Source organism: Neopsephotus bourkii, unplaced genomic scaffold (assembly GCF_033783945.1).
Source record: "Neopsephotus bourkii isolate Nb327-2 ecotype Australia unplaced genomic scaffold, CSIRO-AGI_Nbou_v1 NB_234, whole genome shotgun sequence".
In the NCBI taxonomy this organism is placed as follows: Eukaryota; Metazoa; Chordata; class Aves; order Psittaciformes; family Psittacidae; genus Neopsephotus; species Neopsephotus bourkii.
In genome coordinates, this window is record NW_026900744.1 from 10505135 (window position 1) to 10519990 (window position 14856).

Here is a 14856-nt window from a genome sequence, read left to right on the forward strand (position 1 = left end):
TTGCATATACAGTATTGTGAGATAATAGAGCCGATGTAGAATTTCTGTAGAATGATGTAGTTTCTCCAGAAAGCTTAGAGACCACCTGGAGATACTGTAAAAGCTCTAGAGGCATTGGTGCTTGCTTTCATACATGGAGAAAATAGCGTATTACAAGCTGAAGAAATAAGTTGATAATGAAGTTTGCATATTTTGCTAACAAAGCATCTCCATTGCATTCATGACGAATTGCACTAATTAAATTGTTCTTTTTTGGTCTGCTTTTCAGTGAAAGAGTTCCTAGCCAAAGCCAAAGAAGACTTTTTAAGAAAATGGGAAAGCCCCCCTCAGGTATCCATCATTTAAGCATTCAGTAATTTTCTCTTGCATTTTTGTATAATGTGATGTGTTATCGGCCTGCAGTGAGTGGTGCAGAAAACAGAAATCATTTTTAATGCCATTTTTAAAGGAGTTTCCAATTTTAATGTCAGTTTTGTTATTGAAGTTCATCAGCAAAGACTCTTGGTCCTTCTCCAGATTTGAGTCAATGAAATGCTCATATTGAACAACAGCTTTCTCTTACAGAGAATGGTGTTCACCAGCAACATGACAAGACTCATATTCTACTGACATGGTTTAACTGGCATTTTATGACAATAAGCATTGGCACATCTGTCATCTACCCTGTTAATAATTTCCTCCATGATATTAAGGGGAATTGAGGTTATTAAGTCTACTTCATAGGGCTTGGGGCAGGTTAAGGAGCTTGTTAGAGAGACATCTCTGAGAAGTTGAACTTGGTTTGGGTTTTGGGGAAAGGGTCGTTGTTTTTAAAGCAGCATTTGGAATGCTGTAGTACTGAATGTCTTGGAAAACTTACTCAGGGATACGCTCTCCAGACAGCCCTGATGTAGGAGTGCCTCTAGAGCTTGGGGTATTTTGCATGTTTCGATATTCTTGTTTGTGAAGTATGGGGGGGTTATTTATCTGCATGTTAAATTTGTGATCTGTTTACTGCATTTCTCACTAAGCATGTGTCATCTGTACGGACAAATTACAGAAATGTTGATACAATTCAGTTAAGTCATTTTCTGGTTTAATGAGTGCAATGTAAAATCTCATATTAAAATTTGACAGGCATGAAATCGTAACAACAGTGTAGTTGGCTATTGTTGTCTTTGATAAATGAAATTTTACTCATTATTTTTCATAAATAATTCAGGTCATACAGATTAAATTGTCTTTGGGTATTAAATAATGTCATTATATCTTTGTACATGTAGAATACTGCTGGCCTAGATGATTTTGAGAGGCAAAAAACCCTTGGAACAGGATCATTCGGGAGAGTAATGATGGTGAAACATAAAGCCACAGAACAGTATTATGCTATGAAGATACTGGACAAACAGAAGGTTGGTGTAACTTATAGTGGGTTCTGTGGTACAAAAAAGTTTTATGTAGATCAAGATCTGGTAACTGTGGATAAACTATATTGCACAACTGTGCTTTTGCTTATCACGTTTGGGTACCGGTGATACATGAAAAGCTTGGCTTTCTCTTTTGAACCTGCAGATTCAGCTGTTGAGGGCTGTGTCAGATTCTTACAACTGCCAGTAACGCTATTGGCAGGCTAAAGAGGATCTCAGTACTGTCCAAGGCATTAGGAAAATATTGTCAGTTAAATTCTTTGCTTAGCTTTTTGTGAGGTGGCCTATACCAAACTGTAGTGTTGTAGTTAAATAAATACATAAATACATCTTCACAGTGTAGCTCAAAATTCCGGAAGGCTCTTTGGATCAAAAATTAACAAAAATTTCAATTGTAAACCATAATTTAAAAATAATTTATTTTCCATTCTTGAACCCATGAGGTATTAACTTTTGTAAGCATAATTATGCAATAATCACGTTGCACCTCTAGTAACTGCATAGATAGAACAGTAACCTCTCAGAACAGCCATGACAGTAGACATTTTCTATGTTGAAAACTTAAATGCTGGAGTCTGAATCTGTATTGTTACTCCAGCCTGATTTAACACCTTATTACTGTTAGATTACTTATTACTGTTAGATTAAGTTAAGTGGCATCACTTGATAAAGTTTAAATTTTAAATAAAACAGAACTCTAGAATGCTAAGATGTGTTTTAAAGGAATTTATCAATACAGTTAGTTTTTAACCATTCAGACAAGCCTTTCAGAAGTACATTATTTAGATTAGTAGGTTCTCAGGTCTTCAGTGTAAGAGCTTTTCTTACTTTGTAAGGCACTGTAAATAACTTTGCTACTGTACAACAAAAATCATATTAAGGAAATATTAATCTGGCAAAGAGAACTTAATACTCAGCAACTGATAAAGTCAGCGTTATCTCAGTGTGGACTCTTGCACTTAGGCATTATTACCTTCCTGAGTAATTTTAGATAATGGAATCATGGCAGTGACATAAACGAGTCCTTTATGAAATACACTGTTTCAACTTGGTATACATAATTTTATGTCTGTATATTCTATTAGAAATATGTTAGTGTTATATCAGTAGCTTCTATTAATGAATCACAAAAATAGAAGGTGGTTTAGGGAGAACCTATTTCTGTCACTTTCTATATTCTAGAAAACATACAGGTGTCTAAAATTAGCTGGCAGACTGCCTGTGATTTTTCATTTACATTTTACTTGGTAATAGAAGTTGATGTAGCCAGAAGTCTCACGTGTAATGTTGTTAGTCTTTTATTTGTCTGGTTTAATTTAGGAAGGCTGTAACATACTATTGCTTGGCTAGTTTCATTAATAATTGTTTTTTTGAAAAGGAAATATTCTTAACAAAAGCTTAGGCACAGGCTGCTGGAGAATCTGACATTCCAAGATACCATTTGATCTACAGCAAGCTGTCATTAGACATGCCATGAGCCTGAGCTTAAATGTGAGCAAAGCGGTGTTATCTGAGGTTACAGTTTGATATTACGAAGTGTTAAACAGCAGCTTCAGCCTGTGGTGCTGCTGCCGTTGCCCTCCAGTATCTAACTAGCAGAAGATGGAGGAAGGGTGGAAAAGTCTTGTCTAGCATTGCAGCTGTATGCTTCACAATATCAAATTAAAACTTCAGCTTGCTTGCTTCCATCACCAAGGTAATTCCAGAACCATAGCTTTTTTAGGGATGAAGCAGACGCTTCCCACACAAATGAGCTGATTTGAGCAAAATTTTTATTTGGTCCCTAAAGATCTGTGATTCAAAAGAGATTTAATATTTTTAACTCCGTACTTCTTTTGTATGACATATATTTCAAAACAGTAGTGGGTTTTTTAGGTTCTGCCTTTTGAATCTAAAAAATAAATTTAAACACAGTGTTGGTCAAGGTTGGAATATCTTGCTTATCTGTTTTTTGTAGCTGTTAGATTTGATTTCCAAACGTGTAAAACCAGACTTCTTTTGATCACTCTTGTGTATTTTCTCCTTCTTTCCTTGGGGGAGGGGGGAAGGAGAAGTAACTTTACTTGGAAATCATGCCATTCTCAAAATCTATATTGTGCAATAGGGATTAAATAAAATGGAAAGAAATTGATTTTACAGTGTTGGGGTTTAACACAAGTAAACCAGTTGTTAATTACTGAGAAAAAGCAGCGATCAAAAATTTGCCATTTGCTGCCTTGTTAGCATCTTAGCATTATAATGGGTTCCAAGAAGGTAGCATTTAGATTTTTAATGCTTCTGCTAAGCAGGAAAGCAAAGCACACTTGAAAGGTCTGGCAGAAGTAACAGTTGTTTATAAGAATGGCAGTTTTGAATTTGTGTTCTCCTTAGTCATCTTCTCACTACTGTGTGAGCTAGATCAAATAAGTCAGTTTGCTCCTGTCCACAGATAACAAAATTCATAATTAAATGTGGCTGACACAATTTCCTGCCTTTCTTAGCAAAGGGTCCAGGGACCAAATGGATTTTATTGAACTGTCATCCAGCTGCAGAAGTATCTCCCTTACAAATGCAAGCAATTCTTAAGAATACGGAGTTTTCCTTACTGATGTTTCAAAAACAGGTGTTTTCCTTACTGATTCCTATTTTAGCACGTAGTAAGAAACACTATTTCAGGAGTTATCTGTGAACCACATTGCATCAGTATTACTCTTTAAAGTTGGACTTTTTAATCCTTCCTTAGCACTCCTGTTGTACTAGTAATCTATAAGGGTTTTTTATTATCTGTAAAGTTACAAGCTTGCTTTCAACTAATTGTTTTACACTGAAAAAATCTATCAACAGTAAAATGTCGTATTTAAACTGAAGACTTTTTCCTCCCCTAGGTCGTCAAACTGAAGCAAATAGAACACACACTGAATGAGAAGAGAATATTGCAAGCGGTGAACTTTCCTTTCCTTGTAAAACTGGAGTATTCTTTTAAGGTAATCATTATTTTGAATGTAGTTGTTTGGATTTCAGTGATGTGAGTGCTCGAACATGTTAAACCATTTAACTTTTATAGTACAATAGTTGAAAGTTTTCAAAGTGCTTCACATGGCACTGTTGCCAGGTCTTGAGCTTTAGTTCCTGCACTTATGTGTACACTTGCACACACCCTGGGTCATCAGGTGGTGACTGAAAGGATATATGCAAATAAATAAAAATTAAACTCTTAAAGACTGCCCTTTTTGAGGGAAACTGGCTCTTGTGCAGCAGAGAGTTTGTAGTTGTCATTCTGTCTTTGAGAAAACACAAAGTATGTATTTCTATACCAATATATTGAATGATAAATTTGTAATTGTTTTGCAGGCTTTTTAGTTGAGATTTATATCTGAGGCAGGGCCTAGTGACAGTCTTAACCATGACGGAAGGAGCATTTGATAGCTTCTGATTTCATGGCAGTATGTGTTAGTTTGTCTGTAAAGAAATTTGCATGTATCTTCTAAAATTCCTTCCTTTTTTTTTTTTTTCCTTCTTTCTTCTTTGTTAATACCAGTTAAAATGAGCAAAGATGTTCTACCTCAATCCTTATAGTTTTGAAGCTTGGGGCAGGGGCTGTGGGAGACAAGAATACCTCTGTCTATCAGTTCTGAACTTGTAAGAGTGCAAGGTCTTGTCTTGCAGTAGGCATCTTATCCTCTCTTCCTTCTCATCACTTACACGCCTTTCTGTGTTAGGAACTCACTGATTATTTAGATTTACTTTAAAATAGATTTGTTGACATACACAATGTTCCTTTTGTCATGTGTGTCTGTGATTTTCAAAGAATTTCTACCTGTCTTGCTTCATATTTAAGGTCATTTGATGGCTACAATCTTCAGTTTGCATTCTTTAATAAAATATACTGTATGGAGGAATTATAGAGACTGTAACATGCCTCATATGTATTTGTGTGTGTTTACTTGCTTCCTTAGGACAATTCTAATTTATACATGGTAATGGAATATGTTCCTGGTGGTGAAATGTTTTCACATCTAAGAAGAATCGGAAGGTTCAGGTGAGTGTATTGATGACTTTACTCCTTTAAAAAGGCTTATGTTGCTAAATTGAGAAGAGGGGTTTACAAAATTTGTTAGTATTGTTGGAAAAATTCTGGAGGGTTAATGCATTAAAGTTACTCCTCTTTCGGTGTTGAAGCTGGTCAGGCAATGAAAACCTCATAATTATTTGTTATTTTTCAGTTAGTTAATGCAGGCATTTGTGATATATGCATGATAGAATCTTGGAATTCCTATGCTCACTGAAATTGATGTTAATTTCTAAAAGTAAAACTTAAAGTCTAAGCTCTGTATTTTGGGATACGTTCATGCTGATTTGCATGTGTATTTCAGCTGCGAGACTTAAAGACAGGAAGTGATTGTGTCAATTCTAAAATGTTTGTCGTTTGCTGTTTTTTAATTAATTTTTTTGTTGTTGTTACACAGTAAAAGAATCTGTTACAAGATACTTAAGTTGTCCATCCCTGGCAGTTACATGGTTGTTTCAGTATCTTAGCATAGTATTGGGGTACTTAATGTTCTTTTAATTCTTCACAGTGAACCACATGCACGGTTTTATGCAGCTCAGATAGTGCTAACATTTGAGTACCTCCATTCATTAGACCTCATCTACAGAGATCTAAAGCCTGAAAACCTTTTAATTGATCAGCAAGGATACATCCAGGTATGATGTTCTTCATATATTTAGATAGTCGAGTCTTGTCTTACAGTAGGGTTAGGTGGTTTGAGAAAATGTGTTTAGAATAAGTAGTCTTGAAGCTGGTTGGCATGTATTTAGGGAGCATTAAAATGTCCTACTGCTTAGTAATGGTTAAAACCACTGGAATTTACCTCCTCTGACTAAAATTAAGTATGCACAGTGGAGTTGTCTGTGGTTGAGTGAGTTGTCAAGGTTTCCCTTGGGGTTTGTGGTGTGAAGTAGGTAGTTACATGGCTCTGTTCATCTGACCTATTTTAGATGTCTGCCCTAGAACAAGAGAAACAGTGCCCTAAAATGTCTGGTTCTCTGCATCATCTATATAAATGGCTTAGGATGACCACCTTAGATGTCAACACCAACACTACCGTACTTCATTTCATTCAGATGAATCCCACCCTTGGGATTCTTAACCTTTGCGGCACATCTGGAGTAAGAGCTTAGCTGAGACCAGATCAGAATTGCAGTGCTGTAAATGGTGGCTTTGGTTTTACAACAGCCTCTTACGGCACCCCCTTACCTTTCTTTTTAGCTTTTCTCTTTTTTATAACTGGCAAATGGGATACAGCTGTATACCAAAAGGTGGTATACAGTAACAAGCACTTTGCAGTGCTTTGCAGTCCTTCAATGATAGGAGCAGGTCTTTCCTCATTGTGTCAGCTCTTACTATAGCAGAATCTAACAGGAAAAAAACATAACAAAAACTTTTGAGAGAAGTAGAAAGGGTACATATCTTACATTGTTTATAACTCTAGAATAATCTTGCATGGAGAATAAAATAACACTGTAGGGAGAAGTACAAGTTCTGTTAATGTGGTTGGGGAGCACCATTAATGTAAAGCTGTGAATGGCTTCAGAATTGGTGACTCTGTATGTGCAACAATATGGTTTTGTGATGGTGGGCATACTGCAAATGATAATGGGTCCAACAGTCACTCTTTCCTTGTGAAATTGGTTCACTTCTGCTTCTGAATAGACAGGGGGGTGGGTTCATACATTGATACTGCAGCTCCAACTAGATTTTGTTTAGAAACTGCATTAATTTTTGTTTTTAATTTTAAAGCCATTACTGTTTGTCTCATGTCTGCAGTGTATTTTTCTTATTTAGACTGTGCATTCACAAATGCAGAAATGATTCTTTGCTGACTGAAGCAGGTCTGTCTAGTCAGTACGTCATCCTCTCTGTTCAGTTCCATCTGTGATTGCTGGTTTTATCAAAAACAAAGCAAAAAAAAGCTGCCTTGATAGTTTGGATTGTTTAATTGTGAGAGCAGTGCATCAGAAACATCAGCATAGGATGTTGTATGATAAGCACTTATTATCATTGTGGTATAGTATTGTTTTCTCAGGAAGCCATTGAAAAAAGGTACAAAGGAGGAAACAAAAGAAAGAGATCTCCAAACTTAATGCCCTGAAACTGACCCCAGAGTTTCACATGTAATTCCCTGGCTTCCATGTGTATTCTGCAATACAGCCCAGCAAATATGGCACAGCTGTCATCACATACAAAGTTCTGAAACTTACTGCAGAAAACATGACAAGTAGAATGAGGAGTTTATAATGGCCAAGAACTTGCCATTTGCGAATACAGTTACTGCTACATTTTTCCTGCCTCAGTCCTCAAATAAACAGTATTGACTCTGGTGATGCTTTCAAAGGTACTCAAAATCAGAAGTTACAGAAAGTGTCTTACTCTCACACTAATTTTACAGGTAACCTTTATACACGTATGCAATAAAATTCTACATTTACATGACTGGCAGATATTGTGACCCTTTTTGTGATTCATGTATTTGTTAACTAAAGGAAAAGATAAATATTTGTTCATATTCATATTCTTTAAACTTCCAGCAGTATAAACACTCTGATTGAAAAGTGTAAGAAAATTAATGTAATTGCAGTACATGTGGGAGACAGTGAGCCGAAGTTCCTGCTGATTTTTTAAATTATCAGTAGAAGGTTTTGTCAGGGGCAAGATATATTTTGTTATTTATTAATTTTATCATGAGAAACCTTTGTCTGAATTAGAAGTATCAGCAGGACTAGCTATTACATGTACATCTGACTATATGATACACTACATGATTAGAAAAGCAAATACTTCCTCTGTATAAAATGGCTTTCCAAAATACTTCAAAAGTACTTGATTTTAAATTTCTTTGTAGAAATGCACTTAACAGACAATTTATTTCTTCTGCTGACAGGTCACGGACTTTGGCTTTGCAAAAAGAGTAAAAGGAAGAACTTGGACGTTATGTGGGACTCCAGAATACCTGGCACCTGAAATAATTCTCAGCAAGGTACTTTGTCTTGTTATTCAGCCATGTACTTGACGCAGTTAGAACTTATCACACAATTATTAAACTCTGAGGCATAACCAATTGCTGATACTTCCAGAAATCAAATCTTGACTAGTCAATTCTTGATGGTAATTACACAGAATGAAATTGTTGCTTTTAAGTGTTTTTTAGTATGCTAAAATGTACTCCACAGCGGAGATTTTCACATAACTGTACACAGCTTTCTACATGTGCTTGCCATGTAACTTGTGAGGTAAAAAGGGATTTAAGGAGTCTCTAATGAGGTGATTTAACTAGCATCCTTGTCAGAAACCAGATGTGAATTATTACATTCTGAAGTGTTAACAGACTAGAACAGGAGCTCCAGGGTTAACAAGAACCACATTGGGTGAGTCACTAGTTATTAAATAATTAGTTGCAGAGTGTTTCGGGTTTAAGGCACTTTACATGAAGTCAAACATAACAAACCGCTGCTTTTACACATCAAGTACATGCAGTCCAACCTTACCATTGAGGAGTTTGTCTCTTTACTTGCACTGAGTGTTAAAATAAAAGAAATCTCATTTATCATATAGGTGCTCAACTGTAGCCCCTTCATGTTTTGTAAAGGTAAAAAGCAGTTCTATGAACTGTATATGATACAATCATAATGCATAATGTTAAATAGTGCATTTAATATCCAGTTTAAATACCCTTTGGAGATCAAAAAGTAAGCAAAATGTACTTTTTTGGGGGGAGAAAATGTTTGTCATTTGCAGCTTTTTTGCCCCTATGAGGCTAAAGCAGCAGAATAAATTGCAGTATATGTACTACAAATTCTCCACAGTAGATTTTTGAGAAAAGTCCAAGTCTTAGCCCTGAGCTTTGTAAAAGATCTCAGAGAACACATAAAATTCATGAGGTTGGTGGAGTTTTTTATTATAAATGAGTCTGTAACAGCTAAATTTAAGCCCTTGTAGCTAGTTGAATAAATATGAAAACAAATGTCCTGAAATGTGGATAATCAAGCAAAAATTTATACAGTATAGGAAGTACTGTTGTATTTAATGAAATTTTCCTAAGCTTTGAAGGACATTTCAATCATTCTTTAACAAGATTATTTTGATTTAAAAAAAATAAGTAAATCATGGCCACTTCCGTCACTTAGGGAGTGTTGTCACCTCAGTGTAAAGACATCACTGAAACTCAGCACAGGAATATGTGCAAAATGTTTCACTTTCATCACTGTTTCACTGTCATCACTGCATTTTTTAAGTATATTTTAAGTATATTGCTGTTGGAATCTACGAGCCTTGGTTTGGTTTGAACTAGTTTGTAAGTTGCGTATTAAGCAAGCAATAACGCATTTGCTTTCTATTCCATGGATAGATGCTGAAAACCTTTTAACTATGTTAGAAGTGGTGCTAACAGTAGTATTTCTCCTTTTATCCAGGGTTACAACAAGGCAGTGGATTGGTGGGCATTAGGAGTGCTAATCTATGAAATGGCAGCTGGATATCCCCCATTCTTTGCAGATCAGCCCATTCAAATTTACGAGAAGATTGTGTCTGGCAAGGTGAGTGAAGGCTTTGTGTATTTTTGCAAGCGTAGTTGTTTGTCTTAGCAGAACCTGGTTTTTGTGAGGAATAGATGCAGAATTTAATGGCTGCTAGAGAGTGAGCAATTTGGAAAGAACATGGAAGAAGTTTGTAATGTGTGCTTCTTAAGAAAGGACCGTATTACAGTAACATTAAAAATCAAAGTTCTAAAAATCTGTTCCCTGCTTTCAAATGCAAGTTATTAAATTTACAGACATTGTGGCATTATATCCTTTTATGCTTGGATAAAAATGATCTATTAACAATTATTTGGCTTCATGCTTTATTTGCCTTGCTATTTTCTTTTCTAGAAATATTTTTAAGAAGCTCTAAAGAGTTTCCATAATCCATGGTAGGTTTCTTTACTTCTGCAGTCCTGTAGTTCAGGACATGTCAAATGTTCTGTTCAGCTTTCATTGTTACATGGGATTTTTAAGAAATGTTTCCAACTTTTCCATTTTATTTTTTCATGAATAGCTCTTAGTGAGATGTGAGTATTCTGTTGTTTCTCCTGCCAGCCAGTGTTGTCTCTTCATGTTTCTTTGTGCTTATTTGATTTGTTACAGTTCTTCTCTTCCTTGTCCCTACATAAACACATGCTGTGCCACATCTTACGTACTGCTGTAATTCTGATCAAGGGAGGAGCCTCAGTAGGCCCTAAGACCATATTTAAATCAAGAAGGTGGTTGCTGTAATACTGTGACCCCTCAACTGTCTCTGTGAATAAATGGGAATTAACTTACTAAGATACATTTTTAAAGAAATGTTTATCTTCCAAAGTCAGAAAACTTGGGCTTTTTTTTTCAGTTGTATCTAATTTGCTCAACATTTGTACTGTTGATCATCTGCTTTTTTTACTGAGTCCATGGATGGTTGCAGAAGCAGCACGGGATGTGAACTCTGGAAACTCTAAATTCAGTTCTCAGCTAGCAGTATGTTTCCTTTATAACCTTAAGTCTTATTTAATCTTTCTCATGCACCTGGTTCTCTACTTAAAAAATTTAGTTAATATTTCCTTACTGCTCAGCTGTCTAAGTATTATATTCATTAAAATCTGTGGATTTTTCCTGTACTAGAGTAGAATATCCTGGCAGATAAACTGAAGCAGTTGATCTTGATTATCAGGTCTCTTGGTTTCGCAGCACATTTCTATGTTAAATAATTCCATGTTCTGCATTTACGTCATAACTGATCAGCTGGATATAGGGAGTGTCAAACGCTGAGACTACAGGCATGACAAATACATCTTTCTGCCTGTTCTTTTCCCCTTTCTTCTCTCTACCATCTCAAATGGTATCAGCAGATCTTTTGCTAGTAAAACTCCGTGTAATTACATTCCATGAATCATCTTCAACTATTTCTTAGCCAGGTTTGAATGAATTGTATTGGCAAGTGACTTCAAATCGTGCTGTATTATTTATCCAAGATCTTTGGTGTTGGTGTGTTCAGTTATCAGACACAGATTACAGTACAGCATAAAGTTCCAGATTGAATTTTCATGTACGATTGCTGAATGATATTTCAGAGCATATGTATGTGCTTTATATATATACTATTATATACTGTATCTCCTATGTGTGTGTGTGTGTATATATATACACAGTATAATCTAAAAATTTATTCCTGGAAGATAGTTAAAAATGCCTTGAGATTATGTGTTGGTAAAGCACCAAGTTAAGTTTAGCTTTTTTAGTATTATTACATTAAATTAATATTTTTCCCCAGCTCAGTCAGATCTAGAAACTTTCAGTTCAGAAAATGGTGGATGGACAAGGTAACACTATTGGTAAAGGCTCTGTGAAACAGAAGTACATGTGCAACAGTAATAATTGCTCTTTTCACGCATTCCTACTTGATTTGTTTTTAGAGGAAGAATAGGAAATGGCGCAATATTTTCTTTTGTGTCAATGCTGGTTTACTTTGCAGGGGGAAGAATCAAACTTCTGTATTGTTTTTTTAATGTTGTGGATGTATAATTTTAGGTAAGGTTTCCATCACACTTCAGTTCAGACCTAAAGGATCTTCTAAGAAATTTACTCCAGGTAGATTTGACCAAACGATATGGAAATCTGAAGAATGGTGTAAATGACATAAAGAATCACAAGTGGTTTGCAACTACAGATTGGATTGCCATTTATCAGAGAAAGGTAAGATCCGTCAGAACTATTCAGATCACAACTATTGCAGATCTTTAAGGAGTTAAATTTCTGATTACTTTGCTTATTTCTTGCTTTTCTAAATCTGTTACTTGTAGTTAAAGTGAGAAAGAGTGACAGTAGTTTAATCTTTAAGACTCTCTGAAGAATATATATTGATTGAATTATGTTTGTTTCCATTGGTATTTTAGCCTAGACCTTTCTATACATTCATGTTCTCTTAACACTTGTTGTGCTTTAGTCTATTTCTGGAATATCTTAGAATGAGCCATCTCCTGCCTCTCTCGCTTCTTATTTAACCCCTGCTATAGTGGCATCTATAAATACTCCTCCACAGCAGAGAGGAATCTTGTTTTCCTTTCCAGCTAGTTCTTAGCAGTCAGGCTGTGCTTCAGTGCGGAGAAGCTCTAGCCAGAGTTAGAGCTTTTCTTTTTCTGCTAAAGAAGCATGCCACCTCCTTCTTGGCTCTTGCTTTATCTGTGACTGAGACTGGATCATGCAGAGAATGTCTATGCTCAGTCCTCAGTATCTGCTGAGAAGTTTTTGTCTTCTGACATTACGCTTTAATTGACTGCAGTTCCATAAGCTGTAGCAATGGCAGGAGCCGTGCTGATTGCTTTTTTTTTCTGGCATGTTTAGAATGGCTTTCTAGACCTGCCTGACCAGCATGTTTTGTAATGCGGTTTTTAGAAAGTCCCTGCCCAGTCCACACTATAAAATTTAAGCCTGCCTGAGGCTGAAAGCAACAGAGACAACTGGGAATATTTTCAGAGCATGAGCAGCCATTGATGTATCAGTTAGAGGGGAGCACATCAGTAGCTTCCAGGATGGATGAAGCAGAGCTGGGAGAGGAAGCTGGAGAAAAGGGATGAGGATGATGACAATTTGGTCTACGTTTGTCTTCAGTAGCTCCAAAGCTCCTTCTCCCCTTGAGGGCAGAATTAAACTTAAATATCTGTAAATTATTGTGGAAACAGATTCCTAAGAAATTAATTGTTCTCTTAAATTCAACCTCTGAATTACCTTTAATTTTTTCAATGGGCAACCAATAGATGACTAAAATAACTTCAGTGGTGGTGTCTCAGAAGACTCAGTGGAGAAATAATTTTGTAGATATTGGTATTATACATATATATAACATATATGTATACATATGTATAACATTTTATTATATATAATATATACAATATATAATTAGATATCGGCAAAAAGGTTAGAGGTAAGTGATAGTATTTGAAAGAATTGGTTTGAATCTGAAACACTAACAGTCTTGACTATAGAGGCACGAACTTGCTGCTGTAACAGCAATATTTTAAAGGCCAAGCCTAAAAACTAACAATAGTTTATAAAAAGAAACTGGTTGTTTGGCTACACAAATTGGCAGTACAGTTGTTGTATTATTCACTAATGTATTAATTACTAGAAGACAGGGTACAATTAACACATCCTGTATTTGTATTAAGTATAGATATTTTTAAGAAAAGATTCCCCATTGTAGAATTGTAATAATCTTTGCTTTCTTAATGCCTGTTTACAAGGCAGATTTATGTGCACTGAGTTTCATTTGCCAGTATGCTGTCTGGGGACACCAAGGCCCCATAATAAATATTAAGTCAGATGTTTTAATACTGTGCTGAATATCCTTAGCATTGCTAGTGCACTGGTGTGGAGAATTATTTTCACAGAAACAAGAAGTATTCTAAAACATGAGCAAGTAATATAGCCAGAATAGCTATTATTGGTTTTAAAGGACTGTGAAAAGTGATGCTGAATAAGTTGGGAGTTCTCACAATAAGGAATAAATACTGTAATACTAAGGGGCTGAAACAACAGCATGGATCATAGTATCATTTAAGCAGTCATAGAAATACAGCAATAAATTCAAGGCTTATACCAGCTTTTCACAGCGGCTGCTTCCACAGCATGTATTTTCCTAAATCTCCTTGGCAGCTAATGTAACAGGAATAATTTGTTAGGCTACAGTCGTAAGTGAACCAGTTAATTACTTAATATTTCAGATAAGATCAGGTCTCATTTTCTTTGTTTGCATAGCTGTTTATTAAAATGCTGCCTGATAATATGATTGTACTTAGGGCAGAACAGGTACTCTGCTATAAACAAGTGTTACCTCCTGAAGTGTCCTTTTAGCAATTTCCTTAGTGAAGATAATAGGAAAAAGTCTGAGCCATCTGATTTGACCATGCTTTAAAATTCTTCTTGTGTTCTGAGCTTTGTTGTAAGAGAGTTTTTGAAAATCAGTTTGAGAAGACACAGAATTCAGGTGATGGTAACTGTGCGGCTTTGTAGGCCAGGTGTGTACACAAACTGTATATTCTCTCAGAATAAATTGCCTAAATACTTACATTGTTTCAGCAACAAAAGGGTACACACATGTCAGTCAGCACAGTTCTATAAATGCCAACAGTTAGTGTTATTTCTTGGGGTGTATAATGTTATCAACCAAAGTTAGCACACCTTAGTTTGTATTAGTATGTGCTGTACCTCTTTAATTTACTGATTTTCACACACACATACACACACACCCCATCAGTAATCTGCCCAGGGCAATGAGCAGTTCCACAGTTGCACAGTTGATCTGATCCCCTGCCTTAGCTGGAGCTGTGCCTGCTCTGCTTATCTGCCTCCCCACCATGTTGCCTCTGGCGCACATACTCCTTGGGACATCCCCAAGAGAGATACT

At 35.9% G+C, this 14856-nt stretch overlaps 1 protein-coding gene across 4 annotated transcripts in view; it reads left to right on the forward strand.

The window, feature by feature from the left end:
* PRKACB (protein kinase cAMP-activated catalytic subunit beta) overlaps positions 1-14856 on the forward strand; it is a 72772-nt gene that overhangs the window by 53320 nt on the left and 4596 nt on the right. For all 4 annotated transcript variants that reach the window (XM_061345203.1, XM_061345202.1, XM_061345205.1 and 1 more), the window contains exons 2-9: positions 269-330; positions 1263-1391; positions 4271-4369; positions 5342-5424; positions 5963-6089; positions 8327-8422; positions 9855-9977; positions 11982-12146. In XM_061345203.1, coding sequence (XP_061201187.1) covers positions 269-330; positions 1263-1391; positions 4271-4369; positions 5342-5424; positions 5963-6089; positions 8327-8422; positions 9855-9977; positions 11982-12146 — 884 coding nt within the window. The remainder of the gene's footprint in view (positions 1-268; positions 331-1262; positions 1392-4270; positions 4370-5341; positions 5425-5962; positions 6090-8326; positions 8423-9854; positions 9978-11981; positions 12147-14856) is intronic.